Source organism: Lutjanus erythropterus, chromosome 8 (assembly GCF_056507025.1).
Source record: "Lutjanus erythropterus isolate fLutEry1 chromosome 8, fLutEry1.hap2, whole genome shotgun sequence".
Lineage (NCBI taxonomy): Eukaryota > Metazoa > Chordata > Actinopteri > Lutjaniformes > Lutjanidae > Lutjanus > Lutjanus erythropterus.
This window is the reverse complement of record NC_139324.1, coordinates 2121180-2142906: the sequence shown is the minus strand read 5'-3', so window position 1 is coordinate 2142906 and position 21727 is coordinate 2121180. Positions and strand designations below refer to the sequence as shown.

Sequence of the window (21727 nt, the reverse complement as noted above, 5' to 3'; positions counted from 1 at the left end):
CTGACGCCGGTATTAAACTTTATAGGCCGCCTAAATAATTAAAAACCGTGAAATTCACCTACCCTTGGTCCAATCTGTCCCACAGAACCGAGTTCTCCAGGAATACCCTGAAGGACACAAACAGTGGTTTAATTTATGCTGAGTCACAACTGAATCCTGATCACTATCAAGCTCTTATTATGACAAGTCACATGATTTACAGAAAGAATGCAACAATAGTGACAGTTAGTTGAGAGGAATGTGCTTCAGTCGAGGAGAATTTGGACCAATGTCGCTTTTGGCCTGGGGCTCAAGCTCAAATTGGTTTGGGGCCACTGATAGTATAGTGATCTCATAGTGGGGGCCACATCAACTTTCAAGTACCGCAAGAGCGTAATATTTCTGAAAATGTTATTTTTTGTTTCCATTGCCAACATATTTTTAACCATGCTAAACAAAAAAATGCAAACATCAGATTCTATATAATTGACATACATTAGTTAGCCGTGCCTTGGACATTGTTTCATCAAATGCCACACAGTACGTTGTAAAAACTCTTGCTTTATAATGTAACTGATCATAACTGTCAGGTGATAAGTTGCTAATCTGCTCTGCCACTGTGTTTGCTGATAAAAAAAAATATTGTTGAACAAGGTATTCTTTTCAGGACATAGAATATCAGCGAATTGCAACATATAGTCCTTCAGAAATACAGAAATACAATACAGTTTTAATAGAATTGTGTTTTATTTCAAATGTATTCAATTGAAGAGTAGTTTAAATTGGTGTGAAATAACTACAAAAAAATAATGAAATAAAATACTTTTGCAGGCGGGATTATATTCAATCTTTGACATGATGTCGTGATGAAGGGGAAGAGAGGGCCAGAAATGGCCCCTGGGCCAGTCTGATAACTTTTATAAGTTTTGTTGCACTTACCACATCGCCTGGTTTCCCAGATTCTCCAGGAGGTCCTTGATTTCCAGGCAAACCCTAAGAACACAAGACAGTCAAACATGAACATCAGAGAACTTCTTCAATCTGCACAGACTGAAGTCTGATCATTTTCAATATCACTGCGTCTCTTCACATGTACTGTATCAAATTCTTATGTACTACCAACAACAAACGGTTACCCACCTGGAATCCATTTACACCCGGAGGTCCCTGTTCTCCTCTGTCTCCTGCAACACCCTGTGAGAGGACGTGGTAATGTCTGTCATTTGTGATATCAGTGTTAAAAAAATGCTATTAATGCAACAACAGAGAAATGAGACACTTACAGGTGGGCCAGGGGGGCCAGCGGGGCCGACTTCTCCGTCTTTTCCGGGAGGTCCCTGAAGACAAAGTGACAATTAACAAACCTGCCTGTTACACATCTGGTGGGGACCGATACGCAATTTCCTGAAGGTGTGGGAGGTTTTTGGGTAAATTTTGACCACCTAATGAATGATTTCTGTGGATCATTGTGGAATCGAATAAAAAGAAAAAGAAAACAACAAACAACAAACAAACAATGTAGTAAGTGCAACATATTGAAGCATATTGAAAAGACAAAACATGCTGCTGGTTCGTGGAGTTTTTTTTAATATTCTAATATGTTTTATATTCTTTTGACAGATCTATGAATCCAAGGGCGCAGGTTTTCTTTCAACATCAGGAGCCATTAAATGTGGGTCTGGGGGTCCTCCCTCTGGAAATTTTAAACATCAAGTGCTTTATTTCCTGCAGTCTTTTATGACACAGTATGTGCCTTTTCTTCACTTATTTATATAAAACAACAGGTGACTCTATATTATGTTTAAATTAAATTTACTGTCTGTTAGATCACCCTCTAGCATATTGATTGATTGATTGATTGATTGTTGGCAATTTATCTGCTGCAGTTCTTTTGATTGTCTTTGGGGAGCTGCTGTGTAGCTAATGCTAAATAATGGTATCTGCTGCTAGCTTAGCTAGCTAACAAGCTTTAATTTTGGACAGCAAACATCAGCTACTTCAAAATTAGCAAACTAGCAAAAATCACTTCTGAAAGTAAGGTTGAAAAATATCAAGTAGCTCATTAGCTGCCATCACAGCTACAACTTGAGCTTTGTTTCCACCCAGAGTATCCAGAACCCAGGAACTATTTTTCAAAGAACTAAAAGGTTCCTTCAGCCGATAGTTGTCTGCATTTCCCCATGGTGTACAGACCCGCAGAGAGTAGGCAAATATGTTTGCTGTATTAAAAAAAACATTTTTACACATCATTTTTGTAACTACAGTTATGATGAATTCACTTTATCAGAGCAGGTCACCATTTTTATTTGTTCTCAGCATAAATGCTCAGTAGGGCCTGGACCCTTTCACCAGGCCATCTGTCCTTTGCTCAAGAAAGAAAATGATTTGCGGCTACAGCTTTTAAAAATGGTGGCTAAAATAAAATGTTGCAAGTAGTCAACCAATCAGAAAAGGTCAGAGCTTCCCCAAGCAGGGGGGCTTCTTGAGGTGGTAAAATAATAACCACAGAACTTAATTTAGACCCTGGTCTCTGCAGTGGAAACACACTGAGTTACTCCAAAGGTTCCTAGTCCCTGGGGAATGTTCCTGCAGTGGAAACGTGGCTGAAGCCCACCTAGTACATATTTACTCCTTTTTTCCATTTTATGGCAGACTGCCATTGAATCCCCTGCATGTTTATTATGTGAGAGAAGTTTCCTCCCATTTCTTTCCATTCTGATGACAAAACAAAGTGCAGCACACAATTTTACATTCATAAACAGTACTCACTCTTTGACCTGGCACCCCTGGAGATCCTTGTTCACCTGTCTTTCCTGGGTCACCCTTTCAATGTACACAAAAAAATGTCTGAATTAGAAACAGAACAGGAGATAAACAGACTGATCTGATGGACTGAGTGGCACTGCAGCCTTACGTTGAAGCCTTTAGGCCCTGACACTCCCATGATTCCTGCAGGCCCTCTGTTTCCAATGGACCCTGCAGGGCCTGGACGACCATCTTCACCTGGGGCACCCTTAACAAAGGAAACCACACTTTGACTCAGTCATTATTCATAATTTATCACCTTGAAGCAAAGTCAGCAAACTCTAGTGTTTAACTGTGAATGTGATCGAGTACTTTAACATACCAGTGGTCCTGGCTTGCCTTCTGCTCCCTGGACTCCAGGGGTACCAGTCAGACCCTTTGATACAGAGATAAAAAAAATATGAGCAATGGAGATATGGACATAAACATAGTGGGTGCACTGGTATGGTAGATATAGTAAAACTGGAATGCTAAGCTCTTCAGTGTTACCCTTGCACCTGGCAGACCAGGTTCTCCTGTACGGCCAGGGTCTCCTAAAGAACCTTTTGGCCCTGGTGGTCCAGATGTTCCACGATCTCCTTGAGCACCCTTTAGAAAAGAGAAATGATGAGAACTCTTTCAGTTTACTGCCTCAAACATGTGAGTTCCAAACAAAACACCCACATCATAAACTCAGCTAACATCTGGCAAGAAACCACAAATATTAGCTAGAATGGTGCTATAAACATATCTCAACATCATATCTCTGTACTGTTGATATTGTAGAGACACTGTATGTAAAATATACTATACCTTAGGTCCTGGCAGCCCATCAGCACCAGGGAATCCTCTGTTACCAGGAGATCCCTGAAAGGCAGATCATGAGTTAGATTCTATACCATGTTCATTCTCACACAAAGGTTGGGTGACAATTATGTAAAAGAAGATGCAGTGTTGGGGTGTAGTGAACTACATGTAATTAGATCAGCAGCTTAACTACATTTTCCAGTAACTTGCTGGTAGTTCAACTGCATAGATATCTGCATAATGGTTTAAGTAATTTAATAGTTTTCCCCCCTATTTTTGTGTAGTTGACTACTGAAACTACAACCAATTTTGGGCCATAAAAGGAAATGAATGATTTAAAAAAAATTAATTTACCATTTCTTCTCTACTGAAATTTAACCACGTTTGACCAGCTCCACCCCTTTTGTCTTTCATCCTGACACTGAAAGCATGCCAAGGCAGCCAACAGCACACATTTGACTTTTGTATCGTGCATGAACAAAAGCCAGGGCGGGCAATGAAGGGTGTTTACACAGGGAGAGGGGATAACAATAATCAATTCTTAGATGCATCACCATTCTCTCTTGACAGAATATGAATCAGTGAAGAAAGTCAATAATTGGGAATTTAAAACCCAGTTCTTGACATTATGATTACCTGTAACAATTTTGATCGGCACCCCAACTTAGAAGCTTAAAATTTTGATGCGTCAATAATCCTTTTATAGTAGCATTGTATCCCTCTGAATCGGAATCAAATCATGAGGTGCCAAGAGATCCCCACCCCCAGTTCAAACTGTCTCAAAGGTACAAGTTGATCTGTTTTAGTTGATAAGATTGCACTAGTCAGATGTTACAAAACTGATGGGTAAAAAAGACATCGAGGTTTTTCAGAACAGCTATCAAATCAGGTCTAAAAGATCTTATTATTTGCTATTTAAGTAAATAATAAATAGTAAAGTAGTAGATTATACAAAATCCAGACTTCTTCACAATAAAAATATAGTGGTACAATATTGTCCTTGCAAAGCTCAAATGGAATGTTTAGGACAGGTTTAGGTCTTAGTGATGCTTTCATAGTAGCTTCCCCAACAGTGACATGAGGAATGGAGTCAACAAATCATGAAGAAATCCTGTACCACTGCTCCTAAGGAATTTCCTGATGCATCTTGATGTTTTTACCAAATACAACAGGGAAAACCACCATTCATTCATCTTCTACACTGGGTCATCGTGGAGGGAACACCCGCCTGTCTTTGGGCAATTAAGATCCTCCCGTTCACCTAACTTTCAGACTGTGGCAGGAAATCGGACCACCGAGAAGAAACTATGGAAGCTCATTTCCTCCAGTGTGATGGAAAAAATTCAATTTACAATAATGGCTTATCAGAAAATAATAACTAGGAATATGAAATAATGAGAAACTGTCTCAAAATATTGCTTATTATTGAAAAAAATAAGTTACTGTCTCAAAATAGGCATTTTTTTTATTTTTATATCACAGTGGCTGAAATGGGCAAAGATGTTAATCATTTGCCACTTTCCATGAGTCACTATATTTCCTGTATACATGGGAGAACTGCCAATTTCACACACTAATTTAGCAAGAGTGAGTCATTGTGTACCTCATTTTTTTTTTCCCCAAAATGATGACTCCTCTTTCTCTCGTACTGAGATGATGCCTGTCCTTTATGGTACCGCTCTGTGAGGGGTGAAAGTTACATTTGGAGGCTGGATGCTGACTTACCCTCTCGCCGACGGGACCGGGAGGGCCGACAGAGCCGGAGTCTCCGCGTGGTCCTCGCTTTCCCTCTTCACCCTGAGGTCCAATCACGCCCTGGGAGCCTGGTGGACCCTGGAGGATTTCAGCACAAACCACAAAATGCAATGAAGCCAAGTCTTACCTACTGCTATAGATTTAAATAGCATGTCCTAAAAAATTACATGAATTTTGCTTTTATTCAACTACGAATGCATATTCAATCCAACATACAAATCTTTGCCTCATAGAGCATTATTAAATTCAATTATTTCTATCAAATGTAACAAAAAGCTTACAGGTTCTCCTTTGGGTCCAGCCTCTCCTTTAAATCCTGGCACACCAACATCTCCCTGTAAAACAAAAATGCAAAAACGTCATGCATGCCAAGCTATTGTCACTGTTTAAATGAATCCAGCAATCAAAAGCCATAATTTATGAAAAACCTTAAAGTCAGTTTACCAGTTGTCCTTTGATACCAGGCTGACCAGTGCTTCCCTGAGGTCCCGGTGGGCCAGGGGGTCCAATATGGCCGCCCTGGCCTTGTGGACCAAGATGACCCTGAGAAGAGTCAAAACAGTCAGTTACCCTGTGACCTTCTGGTTTCCTCATCATAAAAAGTGAATGTTTCTTTAAATGTACATACCACTGGTCCTTTGGTACCTGGACCACCATCTGTACCCATGGGTCCCTTTGAACACAAAATGTTTCTAGTTAGATCACAGAGCAGTGCACCGAAGGGCATGCTGACATGTTTAACTTAGTGATAACCTTGTTATCCTGCTAAACTATTCCATTCAACTGTGAGGATGCGTTCAATCACAGCTGATCAAGAGCAGCCTCATTAATACCTATCTATTGATCGTAAGCTGTCTGTCATGTGTAAGTAAAATAAGACATTCACCCTGAGGCCGACTGGTCCAGATCTGCCCATGTGACCAGTCTCTCCTCTCTGTCCCTGAGGGCCCTCAGGACCTCGGACTCCTGTGGGGCCAGGTTGTCCCTGTGGAAGACAATTACCAAGTACAGTTAATGTGGTGTTTTAGAGCAGTTTTTGACCATTTTTATTGTTTCCTGAGTGGTCAAACATAAAATAAATCTGTGCATTACATGGTAAAAAGACAAACCTATGATTTATGAGACATGATAAAGCAGGGGAACAGTCATCATATATGTCCATCATAATACTCAAAGCCCTTATACCCTCTAAACCACATGTGCCAAATCCAGCCCCACTCCTCATTTTTTGTGCCCCACAAGAGCTTACAAAGAATAGAATACAAATCTAAACTGTGTTACAGAGGGTACAGCGTCCATACACTTAATTACTGTCGCAGAATGCGGCCCAGTGTTGTTATCTGGGCACTGAAGGCATATACTAGATAGTGTCTCAGTATCATATGGTTGTTTCCAGATGTGGCAACTTAGCCAAGTGGTTGTAGCTAGTAAAGTTAGCAGTAACAGCCTAGCAAAATATCATAATTTTATTTGAAAGAATTTTTGTATTTGGAGTTGCTTGTAAGCAACACAAACTAAAAGAACTAAAACATTTCAGTTTTTACCATCCTTCTATTCACTTATATAGGCCTACTCTTACATTCAAAAAGCTGATGTGTCCCAGGATGAAAATGAGTTTGACACCAGCTGCTCTCAACTTTCAAAACTTGAATAGGTGCTTAAGGCAGAATTATGACAAGAAAAACTTTACACATATCAAATTAATTTTCAGGTTCCAAGCTTTCAGCTAATGTTTCCCTCATATATGCTGCATACACCCAGCATTTCCCCCTAAAGATACCCCCCCCCCCCCCACTCAAAAGCAGACAAAAATAGGTCTATATAGCTGGATATAGGGGTGGAGTAAATGAGGTTAATATACACAAATGTGACACTGATTGCAGGTTACTCTACAGCACACAAACAAATCAGATAATGGTAATGTGTAATATGACAGAAGATAGTAACAGCAGATAAGACAACTAAAAGTGAATGATAGATGTTTTTCATAAGTAAATAATTCACTTTGCATTAAAAAGCCATTAAAGAGCCCATTAACATGAGCTTATAGCTAAATGAAGGGTACCTTCTTGTCAGGTGTTTTACTGTATTTACCTTCATTCCTGGGGTTCCTGGATATCCAGGTGGGCCACTGAGACCCAAGGGACCCTGTTAAACCAACAACAGTTATAATTATTAGTAATGAACATTGCAAACATTTGTTATTGCTTTCACACCAAATGTACAAACATTTTGAAAGAAATACGCACAGTTTAAGCATCTTTTTTCCATTCAAATTCACCTTTACATGAGTGTCTATGTTAAACTATGAGTGAGTTTACATGCGCTCTAGTTTCCTGGTTATGTTTGCACATGTAAATGTCAAATCCTGATTTCAGGAACCTAGATACAGCCTTATTCCAGGTTTAAGAAACCTGAAAATGCTACCTGGAGTACTCCTGCAGAAACCAGGATACTGTGACATGTAAACACTTCATCCTGTTTTCTGAACATACGGAACAGAGTGGTCAAGATGTTAGAAATCAAGACACATCTCCAGGTAGGTGATCAGAAACCTGGACGCTGTTATGATCGTGTAAACAGAGATATGAATATCTATGTTTTTCATGTTCCATGTAAACCTCCTGTCCAGAATATGATCACAAACAGGATAAGGCTCAAACACTGGATACTCACATACGTGTAAATGCAAGACAGTCACAGAACTGTACTGTAAATCCACAATCTAAAGTAAATTCTGACTCACCATTGGACCAGGTTTCCCAATGTTACCGGGGGAACCACGTTTACCCTGAAAGGCAAAATCGCATCTTTTACAAATAAATACAAATACATGACACTGAATTATCAGTAAGATATACCCGTTATTTTTAAAATCTGGTGACAGAGAGAAACACTTCATCATGGTAGCAGATGTTTCTGAGGCATGGTGATATTTTCCTTACCGCTATACCGCCGGGTCCTGAACGTCCCCTCTCTCCAGGCATGCCAGCAGGACCCTGTTACACACAGGCAGTGATAAATTACAGCTGTCCTCCATTCAATGCAAAAGTTTAAAGTTGGGAAGTTCAGAGGGTTATTTACAGCCCATTCGATATATAACCTTGGTTCAATTCAAGACAAGAGCAGACAGCTAAATCAGAATGGTGTGTGTACTGCAGTCTGTGCACGCTCATGAGCGTTATAAACTATATAATCTGTACGGGCTGCTCCAGGCCTTTTATGAGAGTCAAGCAATCATACTGTAGCTCCATGGAGAATTTGACAAAATAACTTACCATGGGTCCAGGTGCTCCCATTGGACCAGACGGGCCTGTAGCACCCTAGAAAAACCAGAGAATAGCACTTGTTTAGGTGTAATATAGAACTGCTACATGGCAAGTACAGTTGGGTCTAAGGTGACCTGACATACTGAAAAATTCAGAACAGACCTGAATTTTGAGCAACAAATTCTGTGCTGTCTGTTCCCAAAATTAACTGTTAGCCTAAAGTAACAGATAATATGAACAAGTTAAAACAAGAGCTGTCTCTGTGTTGTGTTAAATTACTTATGTAGGCAATAATTCCTGCCTTTAGTTAATAAAAATTTATTATTTTTTTTGCACTATTGATGTGTTTTCGCTTGTCTGTTGCAGTGTTTCCCAACCTTTTTGACTGGAGACCCACAAACCACTGCGACCCAATTCGAATAGGCCTTATCAATAAATCTTCGTTCATAAAATAATCATAAATGAATGTTCCTGACCATTTTTACTGCCATTTCTGCATCACCTTGTATTATCTTACTATCACTGAAATCATATATATTTTATATACTTTAGAAATGAAAAATAAATGTATTTAAAGAGATAATGAGTTTTTATAGAATTTAGCCTAATTCATGAATGAGACAAAATAAGGGTATTTTGGCAAATTTAACAGGCTCTAATTTTTTCCTCTCATCAGTGAAACAATATGCACATTAAATTTAATCTTAAATTTGCAGAATTTTGAGTGACTGGTCTGTAGCACTGATTAGGTTATCATAAATAACAGATTTTTGAGGTCATTTGATCTGTTTTAATGCTAGAAGTGCCAGAATTCCATAACTACTACATAACTACTAACTGCTACTAATCTTGTAGAATTAATTTATTATTTATCAATATGTATGTCATCGTGTGTAGTAATTCGTAAATTGCATGGATTCACAGCAGTAATATTCTGTAGGATAATAACCAACAGTGATACGATTCAGATTTTAGATTAATGTAGAATTACTCAGAGTGAAAAACAGTAAAATGTATTTAATAGGATTATAAAAATGTTATTTTCATTATTTTCACATTGATAATAAATTTCCACCCAGAACCTTCACAAAAAATAATCACAGCTGATGGAAAGAGGCTGGAAATGAGTACAAAAATAAAACCAAAAAAGGTAGGAAACACTGCTATTTGTAATAAGTAAGGGTCTTTTGTTTTAAAATTTGAGAGCTTTAACACAAAAATTGAGTGAGTTATAGTGACTGAAACAATAACTGTTACAAACGTATTACGTACGTATTATTATTATTATAATTATAAATGTATTATTTATTTGTATTTTAATGTCACTTAAAAAAAAAAAAAAGCAATAGTGGCAATTTCCATGTGGTCAGCATGACTATCTATGACTGAAAAAGGTAGAAATGATCACGTTTTCTTTTCCTTTTGTGTAATTTATACAAAAAACATTTTAAATACAAATATAGACACTTTTAGGAAAAGTCTGGTACCAGCAGCATTGTATATTTAAATCAAACTGGCCACATTCGCTGTCCTAGTGTTGAACCTGAGGACCTGAGTGCAGCCTGTGGGTGGAATTTGGGATAAAAAAAAATCTTTAAAAATGTGTTTTGAAGTTCCCAGAGTTCCATCTTGATTCAGTAGCACACAATAAAATCAGCCTTTCCCAAACTTAAGAATGCCAAGGCCCAGTTTGAAATCTGAACATCTTTTTGGGGCCCACCCAAGTCTTAAATCACAACACCAACCAACATATGAGACTAATAATGATAAGATATGGTCTGGTGTTAATGTGACAGGGCACCAAATATGGTTTAACACCTCTTAACTTGGTCAGATAAATGAAAAATACGACATCATTTAAATTCCATGGCTCTGATTTATTAGTTTTGATTACTTTTTAAAATGAATCATAAATGTTTTACAGTACTTTCAAATGAATTAAACTGAAACTTAAAAGCATTTAATTAATTTCTTTTTCATGACAACTCAAGGCCCACCAATGGGCCCTGGCCCACACTTTTGAAACTCACTGCAATAGACTATGACGATTATGGATTAATACTGAACTGTATGATTGGGTTTGCTGTGTAAAAAGGAAAAAAAAAGCTCAAAAAAGAATTGCCTTCATCCCTGGGAAACAAAAACAACAGTCCTCAAGATAGCAACCTACACACTGAAAATGGCAAGTTAGCGCCAGTGTCGCTAACAGTAATGAATTTAAACAAGCTAGCAGCTGTTGCCCTTTACAATGATGCAGTCATTTTAATATCAGGTCTCGCTCCCCCACATGTAAATGTCCCACTTAAACACTATTCTGCAGGGGCTCCCTCGCTGCATCATGAGTTTAGCTCTGCCCAAGATGCTTGTGATTGGTTTAGAGAAATATAAACAAGCCATAGTTTTTCCCTACAGTAGAATGAGGTCTGGCTATTCAAGAATATATACCACCTAAATCTACATACTGACTTTTCTTGGGCGCAGCAAAGACAGTAACATGTTAACCTGCACTTGGCCCATGTGTGCACAATTTGAGATCAAACGCAGCCCCATGATGAGAGCATTCCCTGCTTTCTTCACAGCCATTGGACAAAAAACAGATTTTAGAAAAGCATCTTTTCTGCAGCATTTTGACTTTTGCCAATCAAAATTCAGAATATCATCTCAATATGTGGACCACTTGACAAGGGATAGCAATGCTGTGTAGTCCCACATAAACTGGGACACCTGGTCACCCCCAAGTGATCAAGTATCAGGTATTGGATCGGAACTGAAAAAAAATGTAGATCAGTGCATCTTTAATAACAAGATGTTTTACAAGTTAAATTTTAAAAGCATGTTTTATTTCATTTAATTTATACCTTAGATCCAACAGCTCCAGTTTCACCTTTTTGGCCTATTGGTCCACCATGACCCTGTTAACAAAAACACAACAACAAAAGAACCATTCATAAACTCTGTTCATCATCAAGCATAAAGAGAAGGACTAACAGAACAGATTTATGAGAGGGACATCTGATGATGCTAAGCTAGCTACTATTGCCATGTTGTCATTAGCATAATGTTTTCAGTGAAATGCAATTTAACATCTTAAGCTTAAACAGCATTTACAAAGTTTCAGTTTAGATACATCATCCATACTCTATATTGCAACTCAGTTATTAGCATGCTAGCATTAGCTTTGCCAGGTACCTACACAACACTTAGTTTAGGATTTCAAAATCTAAAAGTTTTCCTTTGGAAATACGTACACTTTTACATCATGCTAGTAAAGTCATCTGAATTCGAAAAAGACAGTGTTAAAGCTTATATAAGAATTTATACTCACCCTGTGACCCTTCAGTCCTGGAGGCCCTGGTGTACCTGGAAATCCTCTGGAGCCCTGAAAGTCATTGAACAGCATTGTCAGTAAGATGTCATGAAGATGTCCTAACAACATAGTGTAATTTGAATGAGAGGAAGAAGATACAGCGTGTGCAGTTCAGTGATGGAGGTATAGAGATCTAGAGATGTACCGCTGATCCAGGGAATCCAACTTCTCCCGAGTTTCCTGATCTGCCTGGTTCTCCCTGTGTGAGCACATGACATTACACATTGCAAACTGATTTGGCTGCAAAAAGTTTGAGGGTGAAAGTTAAATAAATGCCACCAAATGACACATCAGTTTTCTTCTCTCTGTTGTTGTATTTCACAAAACGGAGTCTCTAATCACAGAGCCTGTCACAGGGTTATGTAGAACTTTGATTTAGGTTTGGAAACATAGACACATATTGCTGGCTTCTTGTAGGAACTAAATGCTTTCATTATGCCATTTTTGATGACATGGCCACTGACATGTAGTCTTTTATTTTGTCCATGAAAAGAAAACAGAAAAATTAATCTAAAGGGAGACCCAACCTGCTGTCGACCTGCATGGACAACAAAGTGTCTGCAGCTCACTGGCTACACTATGTATGTCACCATGACGATGGAGGTCACCTGACTATTGTTACAACATCCAAAACTCATAAAATGCACCGGAATATACACCATTGTCATGCAGCTGTCAGTGAGACAAAATGTGATTTTGTCCTGGAGATGACTTACATCTTCACCTGGTTTTCCTGCGGGGCCCTCAGGTCCTCTTTGTCCAGATGGACCCTGAAAAACAGAGTCAGACAGTCAACATCCAGCCACAACCCATCCATCTGAAATCCACCACAGTGCCATTTAAATGTATTCAGGCTGACTTAAGTGTGTGTACACATCAACATCATGCAAATCCCATACAAAACCAGGCCAAGTGAATTGGTGATTTGGCTGTACACACAAAATAAACAGAGAAATAATTTTATACCATTTGACCTGGATCACCAACATCTCCAGGAGCTCCTTGTGGTCCAGCTTGACCCTTAGAGGAGTGAGGAAAGATGACAAGACATTTAAATGATAAACAGGAAGCAAAACATTAGAATTAAATGTCACTGAAGTATTATCAGTGTTTGTTGCACAGTGTCAGCAGAAGCTTTTTGAAGATGCTCCAGACTTACAGGTGAGCCGTTTGGCCCAGGAGGTCCTCTTGTTCCAGCCTCCCCCTGAAACAAACAGGATGCAAAATGAAACGATGAACAGAAGGCAGCATAATCCACATAAAAGGCCAGAAATAATTACATGTGCTCACCGGGGTTAGAGCAACAATATGAGAACAACACAGGGAAGAACTCAGCTCATTTATAATCTCTAAGACACTGAATGGATGAATGGATTCAGTTTTGCTGGAAAAACTCAATGGATTCATGTGAAAATGTCTGTCAAAGCACAGACAATGTCTTTTTCCCCACCTGACTGATGTTCAAGCTCACGTCTACTTTAGCAAATGTTAAATGAAGCTCATTAAGTGTAAAATACCCATTCTTGAGAATTGAGACAAATCATGTCCTAGCAAGATGTCAACTCCATTGGACGTAATTAAAGAACAATTTAAACCCCCTCACAATTCTCAAGAATGAATGAAAATCAAACCAAAAACTGTTCCATGTCCAACTGTTTGTTTAAACTCAGTCAAACAAATAAAACCAGATTATTGATCTCTTCTTGTCTTTGTGTCCATTACTCTGCTTCATGTCAATGAGATTAGAAGCAGGGACACGTTTCAAATATCTGCCAAAGTGCTGCGGTTGTTTACTCACTAATTAAAATGTATAATATACTTTCTAATTAAAGCAAGAGTAAATTTATCCTAATCTGAAGTTACTAGCTGACAAGCAATAAAACTTTAAATAAGATGAATGTGTTTATGCTTGATGTTCCATCTAGCCCTGAGCAATAAACCCAAAATTATTTTCAGTTTTTATAGAATGATCCTTTCAATAATTACAAACTGTGAAATTTAAGCTTTGTTTTTTCTCTGTGACATTTATGGTTTGAAAGTTTGTCTTGCATAACAATATTCAACGACAGTGTTTTCACACATTTTGTACATTTCATACATTTGATTTAAAAAGTCTGCTGAGTGAGTTAATCTATGTGACAAGAGGCTCCAACTGTATAATCTTTTGCATAATATTCATGTTGCAAACAACTCCGCAATTTAAAATATATAAGTGTTGTTTACTTGTCATGAGGAGTATTGTTCAAACTGTGAAAGTTGTTTAATGTCTTCTTTAGCTCTTGAAGAAGCGATGAAAAAATAACCCTGCCGTAGGCTTACAGATAGCATTGTTACAACAGACAGCCTGCGTTATATACTGAGCAGAATTGTGACATCCCACCTGGTGAACATGGGTGTTTATGAGACACAGAGGAGTGAACAAAAGATGCATCAAACTGTATTATGGGAACTGTATATGTGTCCGTATGTCATGGCCTCTGCACCAGTTTTGACCACTCTTTTAAAAATGGTCACTCTTAAGTTGTTAAACTTTATAAAAGTGCAATACTAATAATAATACTAATGCTGGAGTACCCTGATAAACAGCTCTGTAAAAGTCATCAGTCCTAGCGGCTTATTACGACCCATATTTCAGTTTATTGTTAGACAGTCATCTCTAATGGCCAGGAGACCAGGGTACATGTCCCATGTGAAACCAAAGTTGTCATAAGATACATAATGTCACATGACATAACGTATTGTAATGTAACGTACCATAACGTAACATAGCACCAACGGCATGGAGCAGAACAAAATGTACTTCTTTTTACCCAAATTATGATATTTTCCTAAAACTAATCAAGTAGTTTTGATGCCTAAACCTAACCAAACTGCCACCATTTCACAACTTTAATGTCACATGGTGTACAGTAATGTAACATAACATCTATGATGTCAGGTAACATCACATCAAAAAGGCTGCATAACGTAAAATAATAAGATGTGACATAATGCAACACAATGCAACATAACGTAACATAACATTACGTAGTGTGAGATAACTTAACATAACATTATGTATCATAACATTACACAACTGGTATAATGCAATGCAAGGCAATGCAGTGCAACATACTTATTTTAACCCAAACCACGAGATTTGTCTAAACTAGGCAAGTTGTTTTATTGCCTATCCCGAACCAAACTGCCACCTTTTTACAACTTTAACCACAAGCTTAGCATCACCAGACTTATGAAACATAACATAACATCCTGCTTTGATATGAGGATGTGTTCATACTAGATGAAAGATTAAATGTGCTGATAATCAGAATCAGAATTATTAAGCCTCACAGAGATGGTGGTTTGCTAACAGATTTGATTTCAAGAACTGAGAAACTTGTTAAGTCAGCTTAGTCAGTTTATCTGTATAGCACAAAATTACAAAATCGTTTCAGAGTGCTTTACCATCTGTGCAATATATCATCCTCCTGTATTTTAAGCATTGGTTGAAAATCATTTTCCAATACTGAATCAAACCTTATTTTAAAAGATAAATAGTGCATTAGTCTTCTTTATGTCTCATGAGTTCAAGAAGCACCGACAGATTGGTCTAGTTCGTAGTTTGAGAACATCTTCTTACCCTTGAGCCGCTTAACATGGCTTGAGGTCCTGTTTTTGGATCAAACCCTCCAGCCATCTGGGCTCCCAGACCCTGCAGGTGATGCAGACATTCTCTGGTTCAGGTTCACTGCATTTAATCAGTGTGTATTTGCCACTCATCAGTATGATAAATAGGCACAAATGAAAAGCAAATCTGTATTCAAATGATACACAACAAAACACACAAAGGGCAAGTAGAATTATGGGAAAATCATTAAAACTGCACCTGTGTAAAGTACATGATGTGAGTGCAAAAACAGGTTCATGCAGCTTATTATTTAACCTCTTGTTCATGAATTTGGGATGTGTATTGTCTGTTCTGTTACTTATGATTTGGCAAATACATCCCAAGATGTACAAAGGTGGCTCTTCCTGTGCATGTTAGCATTATGCATGTAGGTGTAGGTGTACAAATGTGTGTTTGCACAACTCACTCCTGGGTGCGCTGGCTGTCCTGGAGGTCCTGGCTCACCAGGCTGTCCTGGCACACCGGGTTCTCCATCATAACCAGCAGATCCCCGCAGTCCCTAGAGAGCAGAGAGAGAGATGCTGTTTCACTCGTTTAAAAAACATTTTATAACTTCCCTCAGTCTGACAGTGATTCATTATATTGTGGATTTGAGGACTGAAATATATATTGATCAATCAATCAATTGGTGTATATGTCCAGTGGAACCTGTTATTCCATTTTTAAACAAATGATGCAGTTTAATTTCTCTGTGTTTATATGAACCATTTGCTGTAAAGTGCAGTAGGAAAAATATTGGTTACGTACTAATAAATCACCCTCAAAACGCTGCCCTCGACTGGATTGTAACTCCACCAACTGGAGCACATTCATTCATCAAACTGCTACATTTTTGCTTGCAAAGCACATTGCATCAACTTGCCACATTACATTATAGTCTGACAGTCTCTTGCCCTTGAGCTGAAAATATACAGAATTCATACTGTATATATATACTGCAGTTTTCTTTTATTTTGCTCCCTTTGGCTAGTTTGACAGAAGAGGGATTAATCAAGAGTCGTTCTCATGACCCCAGTGAGAAACAAGTCAAGTCAAGACGTCATGGGATGCTATTTTTAAGAGCTCAGAGTGAGCTTCCACTGGGTTAGGTAGACATGATGATTAGGCATTTAATTAATCTATTTAGATGTATAAAATAAGTATAAATATGTCAAGCTAAATAACAATAAGAAACATAGTAAGAATTAATACAGAAGGCTAAGAAACCCTGTCCCACAACACTGCTGCTGAAGCCAAATAGACAGAAAAACTTCCACAGAGAGATTAAGACACAAGTTCATATGGGAGTGCATATCTGTCACTGTCATGAAAAAAGATCCCATAAGCTATTATCGTCAGGAACTTTCTAAATAATGATTTAGTATCTCAGAATAACAAAAAAAAAAAAAAAAAAAAAAAAAAAACAGAAATAATAAGAAACTTTCTCAAAATAATGAGAGAGCTTCTCAGAATGATAAGAAACTTTCTCAAAATATTGAGAAACTTTCTAAAAATAATGAAGACCTTTCTTAAATTTTAAGAAAGGTCTTCATTGGGTAAGTTCCTCTAAATAATAAGGAACTTTCTCAAAATGTTGAAGAACTTTCTCAAACTATTACAAAACTCTCTAAAAATAATGACAAACTCTCTCAAACTATCAAGAAACTTTCTCAAAATAATATGGAACTTTCTAAAAATATTGAGAAACTTTCCCAAAATAATAACTTAGCATCTCTAAATAACGAGAAAGTTTCTCACAATAATGATAAACTTTCTAAAAAATAATGACTCAGTATCTACATGACTCAGGGGCCTCAAGGGCCAATACAGAGGCCAGTTTGACCATCAGGAATACAGTACGGAGGTGATTAATCGGTTCTGACTTCAGGGACAATGATGACATGGCGGGTTCGGGCGTGGAAAGGCAGCTTGAAGAGTTGGAGGAGCGAATTTGTAACATTACTATGTTAATTTGTAAGTATGCATCATCAATTGTGTTGATACTATTTGTTACTGTATAGCTGGAAGTTGTTTATTCCTGTAATTTGAACACAACTTGTGTGAGGTTATACAGTACTGTGTTAAAGTAAATGTTCACTTTCCTTGCTTCTTGTTCTGACACATTCAGAATCATTACTGCTTTTGCTGTTAGCATTTAACTGGCAGCTCACTTTGTGCACCAAAAACATGTATTTAAATAATTAAATCAACATCATTAATGTGCAACAACTAGCCAACTATTAGCTTTAACTAACGACTACAAGAGGACAAAGAATATCTTAAGTCGGGGGCACCCAACAAGAAACTTTCTCAAAATAACGAGTTAACATCTGAAAATAATGACTTATCTTGAAATAATGACTTCCTCAAAATAGTTGTTATTATCATTATAAAGTCATTGTTTGAAGTCATTATTTTGAGTAGGTTTCTTGTTACAATGATTAACAGGATCTTTTTTTGACACATTGGTGGTAACAGGCCTGTACAAGTTTATGATTGTACTATATCTGAGGTAATAAAACTGAAATGTTACCTCCTCATTAATGTATACTGCTTCATATGGTTTATCACATTGTGTGCTGCTTTATGGTCTCTGGAAACAATATTGGAAACAATATGACGTTTGTTTGTTTGTTTTCATTTTTGATATTTCTGATAAGCAAAATGAGGTGAGAGGATAAAATCTCCACTTAACAATGAATGGAGGAGGCCTATAACCTAATGACACTTCTTGTGTGTTGTGCTTTCAGATATTTTGTTTGTGTTACGTACAGGCCTTCCTTTGTTTCCACGAGGTCCTCTTTCTCCTGCAGTGCCGGGTGGTCCCTGTTGTGATAAACAAAACACGCCAATGAAAACATCTGAGAGCAACAATATTGCAATCACACAGACATGTCAAAGGGGCGTTTAAAATGTCACAATGACTCAGAGGAGAAAAGCAGGAGTCCTTTTAAGGTGAAGTTATGCAGGAGGTAACTGTCCTCTTATGCCATCTAGTGTCAGTCCAGGTAGCTCAACATTCATGCAGAAGAAGCTCCATAAAATTCAGTTTAGAGGTAAAACAGACAACCAAGACACTCACCATAGGTCCAGGGCGTCCTCTGATACCAGTTACCTGCAGGGATATCATCAAACAGAGTTATAACCTGAAAATAGACTGTACCTTTTTAATAATACCGTATCCCTGTTTGAAAATTTTATACTAAACAAACACTCACAATTGGGACATCTCCAGGTTCTCCCTTCTGACCCTGAAATAAACAAAGAGACAAAACCATTTAAATTCACTCTCCATCATGGTGATAACATCAACAAACATATGACAAATGATATGATAAAAACTGTGGCTTACCTTATAGATCCTGCCCCCACCTACAATGAGGGAAAAGCATAAAACATCACTTGTTTGCTTATTTCATTCTGCTGTAATACTTTGAGCCTGTCTTGAATCAGTTCTACGGAGATTCATTTGTCATCATTACAGCAAGCAGGTCAGTCAGGGTAAACAAATGAACAACAGTCAATTAATACAATCAGCCTGATGTCACTCATTCTTAGCATGAGTCTTGATGTGCAGCAGCTCAGTGATGGCGGTCATTTGTTCATTGTTTCTAACAGATAAATAGATTATTTCACCGGTGACAAAGGGAGCTGACAAAACCAAAACATATTTCATGGTGACGAGATCATTAATATTAGCTTATTAGTTTCCCACTGCGAACATTACTTTTCATTGTTGCTAATTGGGTCTCTTGGTTGGTATTGAAACTTGGCTGTGTGAAGCTCTTAGGCCAGATAACTGTGCTTCTATTATTTATATATTGTGATATATACTTGAATTCAGTAGAATAATCAAATATACATAACATGTTTATTTAATATATATTTAATTATATATTTTGAAAATAACTAAAAGCACAATCTGCATCATGTCTTATTAATATAAATATATATTAATATAAATAAAATAATATTGACACATATCAGAATATGTACTGATACTGATAATGACCAATATATCTGGGATAATTTAATATTGGGTCAATAATAAGGAGCCAAAAAAATCTGGCCAATAATACTAACACATATCGGACAACATATACTCTGATACCAATATTGGCTGACAGCTATTATAATTTAGTATAAGGCCAATAATATTGAGCTGAGAATATCAAGCTGATAAAATCAGGGCAATAATATTGACACATATTGGACAGCATATACACTGATACTGTAATAGACCGATATATCTGTGATAATCTAATACTGGGTCAATAAAATCAGGCCAATGATACTGACACATATTGGACAACATTCATACATGTATACCCCGATACCAATATAAGCCAATATAGCTATTAGAATTTAATATAGGCCAATAATATCAAGCTGTGAATATCAGGGTAATAATATTGACACGTCAGACAGCATTAACGCGGATACCGATATAGACTGATATAGCTGTGATAGTCTAATATTGGGTCAATAATATTGAGCCAAATTTGTTGAGCTGATAAAAGCAGGCCTATAATATTGACACATATCGGACAACATATACACTGATACTGATATAGACTGGTATAGTTGTGATATTCTAATATTACGACAATAATATGGAACTGATGATATGGAGCCAGTAAAATCAGGCCGATAGTACTGACAATTATTGGACAACGTACACACCAGTGCCGATATATATAAACCGATACCGATATAGATGTGATAATCTAATATACATCTGTCTGCCTCTATAATATAAATGTGCAATGTGCATGTCCATTTCAAATAAATAAATAAACCAAATAAATAAATAAACATTCAGTCAAAAAAGTCTAAAAAAGACATTTTTCACTTCTTGACTCAACAAATGACCACAGAGAGTGGCTGCTAACTTACCACCAAAACTGCCCTGTCCACCGCCACCACCACCACCGCCACCGCCGCCACCGCCGCCGCCGTCGGATGAACCACTCTGACAAATGGGGCAGCACTCGCCCTCGGGGATGATCATCTTCTCACAGTTAGTCAGATCATCGCACTGGATTTCGTCGCAGAGGACCTGACCGTTGTCACAAACACAGATCCGGCATGGTTCTGGCTTCCAGATGTCCCTGTTAGTGTACACCTGGCCATCCGCCGTGCAGCCCACGTCATCTCCTGGAACACACAGAGGTGGAGGACACTCTCAGTTGTGTTGATTTAATTAAAAGCAAAAGCAGCCAGTGATCTGATTATCTAAACCTTTGTTTCTCCACTAAAGGTTTGCCAAACACACCTGTTCTTTATTATGACTGTGGTGAGACTAATTTACAGAGACTGCAGACACGACAAAATGTACCGTTTCTCAAAGGGACAATTAACCACAAAATTAATAGTACTTCCTTCACAAGCTTCCTTCTGTGAAGTGATGTGGTTGGTTCGTGTAGTTCGGTTCAAAGAAAATCCTGCATGAAATTGCTCACAACATGGTCTGTGGATTATCTTGAGTAACCGGGTCATGATTTCTTGAAAGAGACGTCGCTGTTGAGTTTTTCAATTCACAATCTAGTTCTGTTTTATTCAAAAGAAGGCAGACATCTCTCCAAAAACAATTAAGGCCAGAAAATACAGATATATTTTGGATTTTGGGATGAACTGACATTTTAAAGTGTTTATGCATAGCTGGTGTCATGAATGACACAAGGAGAAATGAAGAAATGTTCTTGAGCTATTCAACCAGGTAAACAGATCGTGAACATCCGTTCATCCTCTCTTTGTGTTAAGGCTCACGTTGGGGCTGAGACCTATCCCAGCATGCACTGCACAGAAAGTTAAGGTTGTAAGGTTATCACATTCCCCATAATACTTTTAAGAAAAGCCTCTCCCAGTGAGTGCCTTCTCTCTGTGAGGCAACAGGACAAACCACTAAGCCACCATCGTGCCTGAAATGCACATATTCCTCCTCAGAGCAGCTGCCTCAGGGTAAAGCTGCTGAGTTACTCTCCTGTTTGAAAACACTGCAGGGTGTTTTTACTGCCAAAGAAATCATGATACATTTTTAAAGCCGATAAAGTCATAATCTCTCTGCTCTGCTCTTAACTTCAGGAAACAAATCATACAAACAAACAACTGAAAAAA

The 21727-nt window shown here is 37.8% G+C and overlaps 1 protein-coding gene across 1 annotated transcript in view; it reads right to left on the bottom strand.

Annotated features, from left to right (window-relative positions):
* col5a2a (collagen, type V, alpha 2a) overlaps nucleotides 1–21727 on the bottom strand; it is a 74187-nt gene that overhangs the window by 19949 nt on the left and 32511 nt on the right. The window contains exons 2-32 of the mRNA XM_084724232.1: nucleotides 20507–20767; nucleotides 18963–18982; nucleotides 18829–18861; nucleotides 18693–18725; nucleotides 18383–18436; nucleotides 16038–16130; nucleotides 15584–15655; nucleotides 13121–13165; nucleotides 12928–12981; nucleotides 12678–12731; nucleotides 12107–12160; nucleotides 11920–11973; nucleotides 11453–11506; nucleotides 8604–8648; nucleotides 8271–8324; nucleotides 8072–8116; nucleotides 7420–7473; nucleotides 6212–6310; nucleotides 5954–5998; nucleotides 5770–5868; nucleotides 5607–5660; nucleotides 5296–5403; nucleotides 3577–3630; nucleotides 3274–3372; nucleotides 3107–3160; nucleotides 2894–2992; nucleotides 2749–2802; nucleotides 1263–1316; nucleotides 1120–1173; nucleotides 919–972; nucleotides 63–107 (exon numbers count right to left, since the gene is read on the bottom strand). Of these exons, the coding sequence (XP_084580358.1) occupies nucleotides 63–107; nucleotides 919–972; nucleotides 1120–1173; nucleotides 1263–1316; nucleotides 2749–2802; nucleotides 2894–2992; nucleotides 3107–3160; nucleotides 3274–3372; nucleotides 3577–3630; nucleotides 5296–5403; nucleotides 5607–5660; nucleotides 5770–5868; nucleotides 5954–5998; nucleotides 6212–6310; nucleotides 7420–7473; nucleotides 8072–8116; nucleotides 8271–8324; nucleotides 8604–8648; nucleotides 11453–11506; nucleotides 11920–11973; nucleotides 12107–12160; nucleotides 12678–12731; nucleotides 12928–12981; nucleotides 13121–13165; nucleotides 15584–15655; nucleotides 16038–16130; nucleotides 18383–18436; nucleotides 18693–18725; nucleotides 18829–18861; nucleotides 18963–18982; nucleotides 20507–20767 (2051 nt within the window). The remainder of the gene's footprint in view (nucleotides 1–62; nucleotides 108–918; nucleotides 973–1119; nucleotides 1174–1262; nucleotides 1317–2748; nucleotides 2803–2893; nucleotides 2993–3106; nucleotides 3161–3273; nucleotides 3373–3576; nucleotides 3631–5295; nucleotides 5404–5606; nucleotides 5661–5769; nucleotides 5869–5953; nucleotides 5999–6211; nucleotides 6311–7419; nucleotides 7474–8071; nucleotides 8117–8270; nucleotides 8325–8603; nucleotides 8649–11452; nucleotides 11507–11919; nucleotides 11974–12106; nucleotides 12161–12677; nucleotides 12732–12927; nucleotides 12982–13120; nucleotides 13166–15583; nucleotides 15656–16037; nucleotides 16131–18382; nucleotides 18437–18692; nucleotides 18726–18828; nucleotides 18862–18962; nucleotides 18983–20506; nucleotides 20768–21727) is intronic.